Below are 16,112 nucleotides of genomic sequence, written 5' to 3' on the forward strand. Positions count from 1 at the left end.
GTCCCCTCGTAACAAACAGTCTATTTCTTTCGGATGATTTACATATATTTTCATTATTTCTGCTAACATTTCCAATTTTAATGAGTCGGGCTTATTAACAAGACTTTTTCCATTCCATGTTGTAAGTAAGGTTATTGTCATCTGATTTTACTTTCTCCTGTAAAATCTCCCTGTCTTTAAGCCAATTCAATCTCTATTTCTCTTTCACACACACAAACACACGCGCGCACACACACCACAAAGAATTACTGCCTGCACTTCTAAATACAATACTTTCTTATGGTAATATGTATCAAAGCTAAATTTCCTTCTTGAGGAATGGAAACGAAACGTAATAATTACTCTATTTCCAAGTCTCTCCTTAGAAAATGAAATTGTGCGTAGCTTCTAGTACTCTTGAATTAGAATCATCGTTTACCCCTGACCGGTAATGTGATAGTGCCCGTTTTCAGGACAGAATTTGTGTATACACAAGGAATGAAGATATGAATCGAGGCATGATGGAAAACTACTCTAAAGGAGTATAGAGAAGAAAAATGAACCATTGTTAGCAAGTGTGAATGAATATTCAGGAAGGAGAGAAGTGAGTAAAGAAGGTGGAAGGGGTGAGGGTGAAGGGGAGTGAAGTGGGGAAGGGGAAGGGGAAGGGGGTGTCTTGCACGAACGTGAGGAAGGTATTAGTTCTTGGCTTGACGTTGCCTTGACACGTTTTTCGGCAGCAGGCTTCTGGAAAAGTAAGTCTTACGTTACTGTCCTGGCAATCAGAGCTTGTCTATTAGAATTTATTCAGTTCCCTTTGCTACTTTGACGATTATTTCTGCAAAAAATAAGTCTCGATGATTCCTGTATTTCGTTTCCTAAAATCAGAACATTCAAGCAGTGAGATGATGGTGTAATTGTGTATTCAGAAAAAGTATTATAATAGGTCTAACGATTCTGTTTCGGAGATAGAGGAGTTATCAGTAGGGCAGATCTGTATATAGCAACGTTGTTCAAAAGGAAGAACCGAAAATCAGGAGATTCCATTGCAAAGGGTAAGATTGTCCGCCTAAAGGCGATTAGATACCGCATCTATAGGTAAGGTTGCCTACGCAATGCAAAAATTTGCCATTCAGACGGACAGCAAGAGTATGAGAAGACTGCAGTTAGTAACATACGAGATTTAATCATCATATTTCAAATTAAGAACAGCATGATATTATAATTTCCGTTCAGTGATCTTGAGGGCTGGATGATCTTATTTTACCTAATGGAATCGAATCTGAACTTTGTAAAGTGTACAAGAATGCGTTCCCGTTGATTCGTCATATCACAATTATCTTGAAACTATTCATATGTGTCCGTTTATCCCCACATTTGTCCCTTGTTTTGTTTATCTACTTTCTAATGGAATGCTGAAATAAACTTTAGAAGCAACAAAAAATATAGATACTTCAACGAACTTAAAAGTTATGTATTTTGCTAAACGGCCGCCTAACGGAAAGTGGGCTGCTATGAAGAAGGTTAGAGACTTACAACTCACCACGGCTCCGAGGGCCAATCAATAAGCTGTAAAGCATGAGATGGTCCTAAAATACCCTGGAATAACCTTCACGAAAAGTCAGTCCATGGTCGGTCGTATTGATTAGTGTGATCGCAGAGCTTTGAAATGGCGTTTATAAATCATGAGGTTACTGAGATTTAAGGGGAACTCGAGGCACTTGATGCATGATGGAGAATTACGAAAACAGTCAATCTCTCTCTCTCTCTCTCTCTCTCTCTCTCTCTCTCTCTCTCTCTCTCTCTCTCTCTCTCTCTCTCTCTCGGTTGAATGAGGTTTGGTAGTGATGAGTGTACCATAATGTTTGCTTCTTCTTCTTTAAAATCCAAGGTATGTGTGTGTGTGCTTGCTCATTCAAGGACATTCCTTACCGCTGTGAAATTTATGCCGAAAAATTCTACAGTACTTTATCGCTAAATTGTAGCTAAATTTGGTAGGATTTTTTTACTGGATAAGGATTAAATTTACGTAAAAGAATCGTAGGTAAGGTGGAGAGACTGGTGAGAGAATTTCGAATGTAAGATAAAGTTGTACAAACGGAAGAGAGAAAAAAAAGAAAGTCGCCATTCTGTAACTGACAACCCTTTGACCGCAAGGTTCGTTAATTATCAAATTTCGAAATCCGGAATCATCTTCCATTTTCAGTGTCCCCAAATTTCTATGGCCAATAATTCCAGAGGTGGTCCATCTCTCCATTCGAGATAAAATCCCACTTGCGTTTTTTTTTTCATTCTTTCCAACTAGCCTGGGCTAGATACGGCCACTGGATTACGCAAGTCTTTCTATTGAAGTATAAATAAACTTCTCCGTTCTTGAGTGACCACCTGTACTTACCGGACATCTGTGGCATATACTTGCACCAAAGAGCTGTGGATGGAAACTTACAACTGACCCTTGGGAGTTTAGTGTGAGGGCAATGGTTCACAGTGAGGACTGCAAGACGAGAGAGAGAGAGAGAGAGAGAGAGAGAGAGAGAGAGAGAGAGAGAGAGAGAGAGAGAGAGAGTCCATACACATAGACGAATTGTGTTCAAATAAATAATAATAATAATAATAATAATAATAATAATAATAATAATAATAATAATAATAATAATAATAATAATAAGTTGTAGTAAAGCTGTTATTGTCGCTATTCGTCTAGTCAAATGAAGCTCTGACGTTCAGTCTCTCTCTCTCTCTCTCTCTCTCTCTCTCTCTCTCTCTCTCTCTCTCTCTCTCTATCCATTTAGGTCAAAAGATACACATTCTGACTTTCCAACTTCTTCCAGAGCCTGTCGAATCGATGCACCTTTCTTGTGATTACCGTTGCTAAGGAACGGGTAGCAAACACGCGCGAATGAGGGGTGAGGGGAAGTCACGCAAAACAGAGGGGAGAGGGGAGACTCGAGGGGAGAGAGATTTAGTGGTTCCTAAGAAGTGGAAGCGCTTGAAAACACCTGCGTTGATTTCCGAGTTAAGGAAATTGAAACAGTAGGCCATGTTTGGTAATGAGAGTTCAGATGTTTGCGTGTTGCGTTTATCTAGCGTATTCCCTTTTAGTGGAAATTATATATATATATATATATATATATATATATATATATATATATATATATATATATATATATATATATATATATATATATATATATGTTGGCCTTGTGGGTTAGAGGCGTCACTGTAGTCCTGAGTTCTTGTCCTTCTTTGGTTCGAGCCGACGGGACGACGAACTTATTATCAACTAAAAATTCCCCTTCGGTAACATATGTGAAAATATATTATTTCCGGAGGTAGAGCGAATGGATATTAAAGGACGTTTGTAGCTTAATGCTTGTATATGAATCACGGTGATGTGATAAAAAATTCATTCATATATAAATGTGTGTGGAGAGGTTGTTGGGGTGCCTTATTGATCTTTGTAAACTTATGAAACTACAACCATTTGTCACGTACTTACATACATAGGATTCAGAAGAAAAGCTCCAGTCACTTCCTGTTTCGCTATTTGTTTTTGCGCAACTTCTAAAGAATGAACTGCAGGAATGAGCGACCTTCCCTTAGCCGCTTAGCGAGATAAATGGATAAACATATGTGATAAACTCTCCGGTAAACGTCCTCCTCATTTGGGTCGCTAAAGTCAGGAACCATTATAGGCCTAATGCATGAACAACACTAAAATTTATTATTATTATTATTATTATTATTATTATTATTATTATTATTATTATTATTAGGTAGTGTGACGAGAACCAGAAACAAAAGATTTTTCCTTAAATGAGTTGAGAATATTGGAGCAATAGACTGCTTAGGAGTGACCGAAGGAAGTGGATGATAAGTAAGTCAGAAAGAGGGCGATAATGTTTATCTTCCGTAGGGGGTTAGTACAGTCAGTGCACCTCACGGGGTGCACTGTAGGCATTATTTAAAGGTTCTTTGCAGCGTCCCCTCGGCCTCTAGCTGCAGCTCCTTTCATTCCTTTGACTGTACCTCCATTCACCTTCTCTCTCTTCCATCTTGCTGCCCACCCTCTCCTAATGTTGATCGAAAATGGACATTACTCTGCAGGTCTTATACTTTATCTACACAAGATTTATGCACACGTTACAACAAATATTCCCATTTTGCTACAGGTCACCATGGTTGGAAAACTAGGGGCTCGACTAAACAGTAAAACCCACGGCCTGGCACCGCTAGGCTTCGAACCCGTACTCCAGCAGCGGCAGCCACAGAAGAGGTGGACAAAAAGCAGGGCGAGACAGAGCCTCTGCTGTCTGGTAAGGAGCGGAATCTGTTCTTTAGACCTTGATAAGGGGCAATGTCTATTTTTTAGAACTTGGTAATGGATAATGTCTATTCTAAAGAATAGACATTGGTAAAGGGGCAATGTATATTATTTAGACCTAGGTCAGGGGCGATGTTATTCTTCAGACCTTGGTAAGGGACAATATCTATTCCTTAAACCTTGGTAAGGGGAAAGGTCTATTCTTTAGACCTTGGTAAGGGCCACTATCTATTCTTTGGACCTTGGTATGGGGCACTATTTATTCTTTACACCTTGGTAAGGGGCAATGTCTATTCTTTAAACCTTAGTGAGGGGCAATGTCTATTCTTTAAACCTTAGTAAGGGGCAATGTCTATTCTTTAAACCTTAGTAAGGGACGTCTGTCTTGCAAAATAAAGAAATCTTGTAAAATAGGACGAATATTTTTTGTTTTAACCGGTCTCAGTTTCTAATAAGGGGCGAGCTCTACTCTTTAGGCCTAGGTAAGGCGTAATGTCTATACTTTCGACCTCGGTAAGGGACAATGTCTTTTCTTTAGACCTTGGAAAAGGGCGTCTATCCTACAAAGAGTATATCTAAGATTGGACGACTGTGTTTTCTGTTACGATTAAAGATCATGAAAATTACTTCAAAATTCACTGAAGTGTCTGATATTTTCTTAATACGATGTGAAAAGTGGCAACATGGGTAGGAAAGGGTAACTATGGTACTGTAATTTGAAAATGATTTCCAAATTCACTGAAATGTCTCAAAATAGCTTAATATTCTTCATGCTTCACAGGTGACAAGAAAGGAAAAGGGTCCAGATACATTCCAGATGATTGGGACGATTCACTGCCCTATGGAGGGAAAGTGTACCTTGCAAGGAGAAAGCGCCCTGATACCTGGCTGTGCATATTTCTTCAGGTATTGTTTTCGTCTTTATACAGGAATTATATCAGAATATCTTTGCCTTTAAGGCCTTGCTTAATTGCCTTTGCACAATATAAAATTGAAAATCTCGACTGCAATTAGGTCGAATTGTCAAAAGTAGTATGAATGTTAGTAATGGTCTTACATGCAGTTTTTGTCCATAAAAATAAATTTCTGAATATTTTTAAAACCTATAAAATTTTGTTTTTATAGATATTAGATGAAAATATTTGTTGATACATGAACATTTTTACATGTAACTTGTCTTTAATCATGTGATTATCAATAGTGGTCTAAGACTAGGAACAAGTTTTAGCCTTGAAAGGCATTGTCTAAATATCTCTGAAGTTTTATATCGTATCTTTTCCAAAATATAAAATGGTATTTCATGAATATAATAATATAGATCTATACTAAACTTCTTAAAATTATGCCGTATTTGAAAAAGATAAATATTACATATATCATACTTTCCTTAACCAGGAATAACTAGGCCTACTAAAAATTTTTCATAATATTCTTGCAATCACAACAAACAAATAAATGAAAAACCCCAACAGTCAACCTGTATTTTCGAATGCAGAAGTAATTACATATGCTGTAAGGCATATTTCATCGTTGTGAATGCATTTTTGGTGATAACTATCTCTGATCAACCCACAAGAGTTTTTGTAGTTTTGGTAAACGAAAAACGATGTAAAATAAAATACTGTTTACCTCCCTGTTCTTAGGTTTTGATCGTGGCTTCGGCTATTGGCCTGGTGTACTATGCTTGGTACTACGGGGAGCACATGCATTTCCACGTCACCAAAGCTTATGCCCATTTCGGACACAAAGAGGCCCAGGCGACTGTTGGTCAGAAATTCCTCGTCGGTAAGATGGGTATCAAAGTGATACTCTTTACAAATTATGCTGGTATATTTTCGTTAACTTCTACTATTTTTCGACTCATGAGCATTCACTTCTGGGGACGTATAATTGACAAACTTTTTAACTTGTTAAAATGTGACCTGTTACTGACCTCTTTTGTTCATTATGAACTGACCCTTAATTCTCTGAACAAGTAAACTCCCTCTCTGGAGAGTCTTTTGAAAAACTTATTAACTTTTATATATATATCTTTTATATATCTATATATATATATATATATAGGCTATATTTTCTCTATATATATATCTTCCCTCTATATATATATATATTTATATATATATATATATATATATATATATATATATATATATATATATATATATATATATATATATATATATAATATTTAATCGCTAGACCTCTAGACACATATCCCAAAATGTTTCCATTTATTCCCACCCTCCCCCACCTTTTCAACTACCTACGACAAACGAAAACAATAATTCGTCGCCTGTTCCAATAGACGTATTCGTAAATGGTCATAAACACTATCAAACACCGCAGGAAAAGGCGTGGAAAAGAACCACACCGCGGCGATGGAATGGTTCAAGAAGGCAGCTGCCCAGGGTCATCCCCACGCCTCCTATAACTTGGCCGTTGGGCACCTTCAGGGGTACAAGATCGGCCTAGAACCTGGGTTTGTAGATTCTGTCTTCTGTTCTTGTTATTGTTTATGTCTGGTTTGTAGTTTAGAGGTGATGATAAAAATGAAACGTTTGCATTACGAGATTGACGTCAGTTGTCAATACTGCAGTTATTTTTATATTCAGATAAAACGCAGAAATAATTCTGGAATTTTTAAAGTACTATCTCAGTACAATATGCCAGTTGTCATATTTTTTTTTTTTATATGAACCATACGTTGGTCATATCTGACTATTCTATGCTTCCGATCAAGAAATGACCCTTGATATTTATTGGTATGGTGTCACAAAGAACAGAAGCTTCGAAAATATCTCTTCGGAGAAATAAATCTTGTCCTCGAGCAGACGTCAGGGTATTTTAACTCTTTACAAGCTAAAGGGATGTTTGCTTAATTAAGCTTAGTGATCATAGAAATACAAATTTACAGAAAAATTCAGCAACGGAATGGCATTTGTGTTGAAAATTTTATGATATAGCCGGTAATTTTTCTTATCAATTATAATTTTAATTATTCATAATCAAGTTAAATAAGCTAGCTGTCTTTTACAGGATGCGTTTCACATCGTAGCTGGTTAATTAAGCTTAACAAGTGATGGAAAAACTAATGGATGTTTATTGTCCAGCCAGGATTTTTCATGCTGTGTCGAACCATTTAGGCCTGGCAACAAACAATTTTTAGAAATGAAATAGCTGAACGGTATCTTAGTAATCCTAGTAGTGTATATTCCAAACAAATATTAATAATCTAATTATCTTCTGCATAGTGAGGCTCACCGTCTAATCCAGCACGCGGCCTCTAACGGTGTACCAGAAGCTGTTGATGTGTTGGAAAGAGTGTGCTCCCGGGGCCACTGCGACATTTGAGGCAGTGGTCGAACTAGTCCTATCGTCCGTCTACGATCATCTTCACAAAGATATAAATAAATCGTCTATGGAACGTCTCCCATTGCTGTTTACAAAATCCATGTGATGTATAGTCCACGTCCAGATCTACTCTTCTATGGGACGTTTCTCATGCTTCATGAAGTCAGACGTCTAGGATTGTCTATTTACACCTAGGCCTAATCTTCTATAGGACATTTTACATGGCTTATCATGTCAGCATCTATGATCGTCTAATCCAAAACAAACTTGAATCATCTATGGGACCTTTCACACAGGTCATCACAGCTAACTCATCGTCCATAAAAATATTGTTAGAATATTTATTATATAAACGCTAAATGGGAAAAATTTATAGAAGAATGTTGTCCTTACACGTGTGCTAATTATTCAGTGTGCCATGCAATGTCATTTGATTTTCTATGCTACATAATATTCACTCCTGAGACCAAAGATTATATTTTTTGAAGACCTTTATTCATGTAAGATAAGTGTGTCACTCTGAAGACATTCACCTTTTTACTAATAATAGATTTTTGATGTTCATATTGTAACTTCACGTAACTTGAAATACAACATGAAACAAAAATATAAACGTTAACTAGAATAGCATAGTACAATAAAGTGCGGACCGAAGCAGAGGTTTGAGTTTATCATTTTCAAAACCTTTTTAAGTGTTTCTTTTCTTTAGTGAAATCAAGAGTAGCTGATAATTATTTGAGTTTATCATTTTCAAAACCTTTAAGCGTTTCTTTTCTTTAGTGAAAACAAGAGTAGCTGATCTTACAGCATCAAGGGTGAACGATGCTAGAAATGAATACACGAGAAGAGATAAAGTCTTTCATTGGAATAACTTCATCTATATTTGTTGTGTACTTTCTGCGGTAATAGAAAATTAATAAATAAATTACTATCTTCATGTTATAAAACCCAGTGTGTATCCATCCATATGGTTATATTTGGTTATTTTTCCTCTTTAGATTTGCCGTCGTTCGACCCGTGGCCGTCAATTTTCACCACTGGCCATTATACAAGCGTGCGGATGAAGGTGCTTTAGTCTGAGTTCCAGGACGGTACGTTACGTCCCTATGGTTGAGATTTCCCGCTTCTAAACAATTTTATTGTCAATTTGTGACGGTATTGGTGAACTAGTTATTATATAAATGAAGACAAAGGTGAGAACTTATTTTTGACAAAAGCAAAGATCATTATAATATTACATTACACTTCACCATAGCAATAAAATGCTAGTCCCAGATACTTATAGTAGATAAATGCTTAGCTCAACAGAAGTAGTCTAGGTGCTATTGAAACATGTTAAAATCGCCCCGTCCTCGCCCAGGATTCAAACCATGGCCTACCTCACTACTGAAGTGAGTGTCATAACCATTAGACTTTGAAGTCCATACATAAATATTATTGATATTATTATGTGTCAAGTATGTGCTTAGCCTGTTCCAGCACAGTAAAAAACAACCTTTGGCCTAAATTTTATATTCCATTCCATGCCTTGATTCGGGATTTATTTGAATATTTCGTCCCTTTTTTTGGCAAAGTGTCTGATATGGATTTTTTTTTTTCAATTTTTTTGAGCTATCTGCATCGACGGTGATTTTATCATTGACTTTTTTAATTCAGCAAAGTATCGGGTCTGTCTCTTTCCCCATCCAGACGTGTGGGAAGAGACAGAGACTTGATACTTAGCTGAAACAGGCAGTCAATGATAGCCCACTGTCGACAGATAGCTCAAAAAAAAAAAAAAATCCGTATTGTATACTCTTTGCCAAAAATGAGCGAAATATCTGTAAATAAATCCCGAATCAAGGAATGGAATGGAATATCAAATTTAGGCCAAAGGCCAAGCACTGGGATCTCTGAGTTCATTCAGCGCTCAAAGGGAAATTAAGGGTAGAAAAGTCTGAAGGGTGTAACAGGGGGGATAACCTCGCAGTTGCCCTATGAAGCAATTGATAAGAGAGGGTGGAAATAAAGATATATGAAAGAGAATATGAACGGAGAGAGAGTAAACGGAATGAAAGGGGTTGCAGCTAGGGACCGAAGGGACGCTGCAAAGAACTTCAAGTAATGCCTACAGTGCACCGCATGAGATACATTGACGGCACTGCCCCCTTAGGGATACGCCAGTCAAAAGTCACTCTTAACGAAATACATTTAAACAATTAGCCTGCGTAGAAAAACACGAAATGGACACAAAATATTTAAAAGTCAAAATGCACTGACTTACATTACAAAATGCAGTACTATTGTGTAGTAGATAGAGGATTCTGAAAGAGGACTCTCTCCTGCAGCTGTAGTAAATCTGTGCAGAAGTAAATTGTCCATGGGTGAACAACTTTGCTGAGAAGGTTAAACTACCAGTGACAGAATACAGTAGAGAAAAATATCACTAATAGATGGCTCTGGATTCATATGTATACATATAAGGAGTAAGAAACCTGTACATTATATACATTATATATATATATACATATATATATATATATATATATATATATATATATATATATATATATAATCTATCCTGCTAAGCCTTCCATAGGATAGGAGATGGGGCTAACAACCTCATCCTTTCAATAATTGCTGAATACCTGAAGCTGAAGGTTTGCTAAAAAGTTTCATAAATAGAGATGAAAATGTGAGCTCATTATTCATTGTTACCTGAAGTTCAATTTGTGTTTCTCCATCCATTTACAAAAGAGGGAAAATAAAAGAGAAGAAGAACATCGGTCATTTATTACAAAAAGTTATTTTGACATCAATTAGAATCACATTAAAAGATGATTTCACATCATTTACTTTTACAGATAAAAGGACTTTCACATCCTTTACAGTCGCATGAAAGAGAGATTTCACCTCATCTGCAGCCACGTGGAAAAATAACTTCACACGTCGAAAACATTTCACAATATCTATTGCTGAGTGAAAAATGATTTCACATAATTTATGGTTACATGGAGAAGTGATTTTACAACATACACAGTTACATGAAGAAACATTCATACCATTTACATTCAGTTGAGTGGGATTTCACATCATTTATAAAAAAAAATTATTTCAAACATGCAATCTCACAAGCATAATATAAAAAAAAACATGCTTAACTTATTATTAAGATACCTTGACACAAGTATCTATATAAATTTGGTACAAAACAATCAGTCATTAGAAAAGGACTGATTGCCTAATACCTGACAATAATATGTTTGTTCGAAGACAGCTATGAGAATTCTTTTATTAGTTTTTGAATTGATAAAACCTGATTCAGATCTTTACACTGGAATTCAGTGTTTATCTATCAAGATTCTTAGTAGTAAAACTTTAACAAAGATAACTATGCGCTGCACAGTGTACATGTATATGTATGTATGTATGTATGTATGTATGTATATATATACATATAGGCTATATACTGTATATATATAGGCCCATATGTGTGTGTATGTATTTGTAATAAAACGAGATATTCCTAAACTACAATGATACATGATAATGTAAAAAAAATTTCCCATTTTTTTAAAGCTCATACTCAATCAGGTTTCGAGTTTGTGAAAATAGCACCCAAACGGACAGCAACGCCAAAAAAGATGGATTCCGTTTATTATAGAGAGCCAGCGACTTCTAGGCCACGATTTTCCTTTAATATCAAAAATAAAATTTCCCAGAGAAATAAAATAATCGATGGATATTCAAGTAAAAGTAATAATAGAATTGCTATTGACCACACAAAGTGTCATTTTGTGTAGGCTAAGATATTTTCAGTTTTGATATCCATATGTCATGTGCCCTAGTGAAAACTTGAGTTATTTATAAAAAATATCATATCTTTATGAAGTTCTGAGTTACTTGACTTCACTCGTCGATGCTTACTATCAATGGTTAACGCAATACAATATCTAAAGTCTATTACCTTGACAAATCTAAAAACAGTATCCTAACAAAATACTCTGAAGATGCTACGATGAGAACACATGTACCCTAAAGAAGGTGCAGCATAAAACTGTGTAAGTCATTTGTTAACTGTGTAAATAAATTCAAATAATGAAAATAATAAAAATGCACATTTTCCTCGCATTCAGTCAACATTTTTCTTCAAAATTCCCTTAAGACCTAAAATAAACTTAACACTGACGTACTACAACTAAGAAAAAACAACGGAAAAAATATCTTACACTGTAAATGAAAACGATTGTCAAAATACGAACGTCTAAATCACAACAGAAGCACACCATGCATTCAATGAGAATCAGATATGAGCATCAAAATTCAACTCAAATTCAAACGAATTCAAATTAAATTCAAACGGAGAAACCTCATTACACATTCCTTCTCTTTCACTCTAATAATATACATCAGTCATAATTCATGAAGTCACCTTGAATCGACAAAGTACCATTCAGTCTAGAAAAGACATCTTATAAAACTAAAGAGGAAAAATGAATACCTTACTAGGGCTTCATAACTTCGGGACGAGATAAGCAAAGCAGTTGCCTGATTCCACCAGACATGACATTTGTTTTTCCATGACTGTTGAGACAGCAAAGCTCATTATACTACATCATGCATCAACACAGGTAATAAATGCAGGTTCTAAATGTCAATTACCATCCATCACGTTTCCTCACGAGTTCAAATCACAAATAAACACAAAATAGCCCAACACATTCTATTTTTCTAAATTCAAGTATGTTATAGATTAAGTTTAAAAAAAGGGCCTTATTCTACTCAGTCACCTTGAATTCTAGCAAAATAAGGATATATAAGTATAGAAGCATATTCATATATTTGCGACTAAGACAAGTATAGCTGATCCTCGGTCTGGTCTGCACAGGGACCATCCTAGTATTTGTTCATGCCAGCAGCGTACCAGCTGCCTTTTATATCTATAATAATACTTCAATACTGCGCAGTTTATTTCGTGCTTATCACTACTATTCAATTAGTAGATATGAGTAAAACTTTAAAAATCAGCCTATAAGTGTATATATGTGTATATACCATTTGATTTATGACTTAGCATATTTGTAAAAGACAGCTCAGTCGCTTCCTAAGTCGCGAAGCATATAACACGGGTCAAAACATGTTTACAAACTCCTATCAATATTATACGTTAGCTCTAACTTACTACACAATTCACGATGTTAAATACAGGTAACAAACATCATACGGATAAGCCTCCGTAACAAAAGCATAGTAAAAAGACACCATGATTTGTGTACTGTAAAGTACCACAATGAAAAGTCGAATAAAGTACATTGACGTAACCCTTGGTAACATTACCCTTCCAGTCAGAATGTGACTGAATAAAAAGACCTAGAAATTGTCTATCATTTTCTAGCAATTACAGAAAACGAGTCACGTAGAGTAGCTAAAAGTATGGAGCATCTATGCGATAGAAGGTACACTCAACAAAAAATAACCTTTTGTCGTTTTCGTAATTGTCAAATACTGATCATTCATAGAAATAAGTTTTTTATTTTTTTTTACAAAAATACGCCTCGCATAAATAAGCACACTAGCTGCTATCACTTTTGGCACTGCCATTCACAGTTTTTTCTGTTGACTCTGTCGTGAAATATATATATAAAAAAAAACTTTTGGAAGACCACCAGCTTCAGAAGAAGGTACCACACTCTCTCTACGCCTCCTCGGTGACTTCTTCTTCTGGAGAGACCTCCGGCAACGGTAGTCGTTGCCGCGTCGCCGTTGACAGCTGTCAATGAAGAAGCGTGAAGAAGGGTTATTATAATTGAAACAGAATTTGTTTATAGTAATATGATATTAAAATAAGCACTGTACTGTCAGGGAAAATGTATAAAAAGTATTGCATTTGAAAATGTATGACAATCCTATTCCAAAGGAAATTTTATTATAACTAAGTTCTTGTAAAATAAGCACAGAGAATACTGTGAATGAAAAAACGCGGAAGTAATAATTACAAATTGAAAATACACAAATTGGAAGGTCTGAATAAATTTTCGACTAACAGCATGCTATTTAGGTATATACACCACGAATGTACAGAAAATGTTTCTGATCTCGCTTGGGAGACTTTTCGAGCCTATTTCCATTTTAAAGCAAATGAAAAATAATATTTTGATAAATCACTGTATAAATATAGAAATTAATAAACAGAATACCAAATAAGATTATAGGTTGGGATTTAAACCCTAAAGACTTCAGGTCAATTTTATATGATCTCTAAACATCTTGCTGCCAAAATTGACCCAAGATTTATCAGTACTGGTGGTAAAACTGAAAATGCACGTTTGCGTTTATCTATAAACACCCTCACTTCAATTCTGCACTAATATGAACTAGATACTGTACTACCTGGTATATAATATTTTAGCAACAAGACGCTAAAAGATGCCAGAGAAGACGTTTCTAGCATACAACCTTAACTCATCTCCAGCATCAATTTTCTACAATGGAAACTTAGAGTGAAATAGAGTAGCAACTCAGCTTAATGGACCTCAACTTAGCCGACTTTTTGTACTTATCAGTCACTGTATTATGATTGTATACTTTCTCCTATGCTACCATTTGAGATGTGATACATTTTTAGATGAATCTCTTAAAGTGAATGTTGAGTGCAAAGTACGGGCTGGTTAAGTTATGAGCTAAGTGGAAATACTGTTATCTGTACATCTTGAAAATATTCAAGTGCAGGCTTTTTATTACAAAGTATTTGTTACTTAACGGACTTTTCTACTTCTCAGAAGCCTGATACTTATCAGTAAACAGCACCTACAAAAGTCAGGAGTCACGGCAAAGCGTCAACTTACGATGGTCTGTGCCGTTGGTGGCTGGAACGGTCTCTGGTTCCAGCGCAGGAGACACTTGGACTGTCAACATGCCGTCCACGTCTTCCAGCTGACGGGAGTCGAAGATAATGCTGATGGATTTCTCACCCTTGATGGTGGGAGTTATGGTGAAATCGCAGGCTGCTTCACCTCCCACGGGAACTGCCCTGTTCAGAAGAGAAGTGGGATGTTAGAGGGAAATTTAGAATCGTAATTCCTTTACGTGAGCATGCCTTGGGGTTTTAAGAAGGATCGAAAGGTCTACCTACATAAAATACATTTGTGATTAAATAGGTAGCTTAAGCCATTACAGAGGAACTTGAGATTATGAAATGTAACCTTTATACTGCTGCAGGCAGTTCAGATCATAATGAAGGCAGTAGGAGTATTTACAAACACTCTTGATAACATATTGAGGAAACAAGAGACAATACAGAAATATACCGCAACAGAAACATCCTTGATATAAATAGCTGTGATATTAGGACTAGAGAAACAAATTCGTGATAAATAGACAACGAATCAAAGGCACCGGTCTGAAATAAATGAAGCTTTCGTGGCATGATACGTCCATTTACTCAGTGTTTTCACATATCAATTAATTCATTAACCACCAAAAATAACACCGAGTGAAGATATATGAATATAGCAGCCACATGTAATTAACTCCGAACTTCTCGATACCTTTATACTTTTGTGTATAGTATACTTCTGCATGTGGTTTCCGACATAAACTCTGGGAATAGTAAGAAGACACTGTCACTCCACTCCAAGATTTAGACCAGTCGTGAAGCGCAGCAGCCTAGCGCTAGCTCACTTAGCCATCTCAATGAAGATAGTTACATTCACATAGATCTGATGAAAACCGTGCTGGAACTTACTCCTTCAAATTGATGAACTGGACCTTAGTGAGGCCACCTCCCTGGATCATGAACCGACCCTTTGTGAGGGCGATGGGAAGAGGGTTCTTGAAGCTGGCTCTGCATTTTGCTTCCCGCTTGACCGTGAGTTCGCCCGGACACTAGAATTTTGGGAAAGAAGAACCGAATGTAGTGACAGTTCATGAAAAAAGTATGAAATTAAATGAGCTGATTTCTCGTAAAAGCTCATAATGTACTGTACAATGACATCCAGTGTGTACTGATAAGCAATGGAAATAATCTAAGATTCAACTCATAAAATTTAGCCGACTTTACTGTGAGGTATTAGAGGGTCAAATATGATTTGAGTGCGTAATCAGAATAGCAAATTATTTTGTTATTAGAAGTAATATTCTCTTGTTAAAACAGAGGATGTTTAATAAAAATAATATGCCTTTTAAAAAGTTCACGACGTAGTCCAATCTAAAATTGCAGAATTTTTTTATGTGCTACGGAAGTGCTAATCGCTCTACCAATACCTGGTGATTACAGAAATACAGGTAAAACTAAATTAAGAAAGTGAATCTCGCGGCTGTTCACGAGTGGAGTTTATGATGTAACTTTTGACATTTGCAAATCCTGTTAAGAACCGACGTCAGAAATGTGATATCAAACATTTTGGTAATTGAAAAGATGAAAGATTCAACTTGAGAAACTAAAAAAATACTTGTTAGATTCTGTAAAACTTTAATAATC

At 36.0% G+C, this 16,112-nt stretch overlaps 2 protein-coding genes across 3 annotated transcripts in view; one reads left to right on the top strand and one right to left on the bottom strand.

Annotated features, from left to right (window-relative positions):
- Positions 1-688: 688 nt before the first annotated feature.
- On the top strand, positions 689-8,311 carry LOC136842085 (secretory immunoglobulin A-binding protein EsiB-like). The gene is made up of 6 exons (XM_067109468.1): positions 689-734; positions 4,152-4,295; positions 5,085-5,209; positions 5,947-6,088; positions 6,650-6,782; positions 7,555-8,311. Exons 4-6 carry the CDS (start codon positions 6,007-6,009, stop codon positions 7,652-7,654), a joined length of 315 nt encoding a protein of 104 aa, XP_066965569.1. The 5' UTR covers positions 689-734; positions 4,152-4,295; positions 5,085-5,209; positions 5,947-6,006; the 3' UTR covers positions 7,655-8,311.
- Positions 8,312-10,411: 2,100 nt separating this feature from the next.
- The window catches only part of Tg (Transglutaminase), a 59,940-nt gene continuing 54,239 nt past the window's right edge, over positions 10,412-16,112 (bottom strand). For both annotated transcript variants that reach the window (XM_067108481.1, XM_067108480.1), the window contains 3 exons: positions 15,378-15,517; positions 14,479-14,663; positions 10,412-13,403 (listed from right to left, as the gene is read on the bottom strand). In XM_067108481.1, coding sequence (XP_066964582.1) covers positions 13,216-13,403; positions 14,479-14,663; positions 15,378-15,517 — 513 coding nt within the window. In that variant the 3' untranslated portion in view covers positions 10,412-13,215. The remainder of the gene's footprint in view (positions 13,404-14,478; positions 14,664-15,377; positions 15,518-16,112) is intronic.

Source organism: Macrobrachium rosenbergii, chromosome 9 (genome assembly GCF_040412425.1).
Source record: "Macrobrachium rosenbergii isolate ZJJX-2024 chromosome 9, ASM4041242v1, whole genome shotgun sequence".
NCBI classification, from domain to species: domain Eukaryota; kingdom Metazoa; phylum Arthropoda; class Malacostraca; order Decapoda; family Palaemonidae; genus Macrobrachium; species Macrobrachium rosenbergii.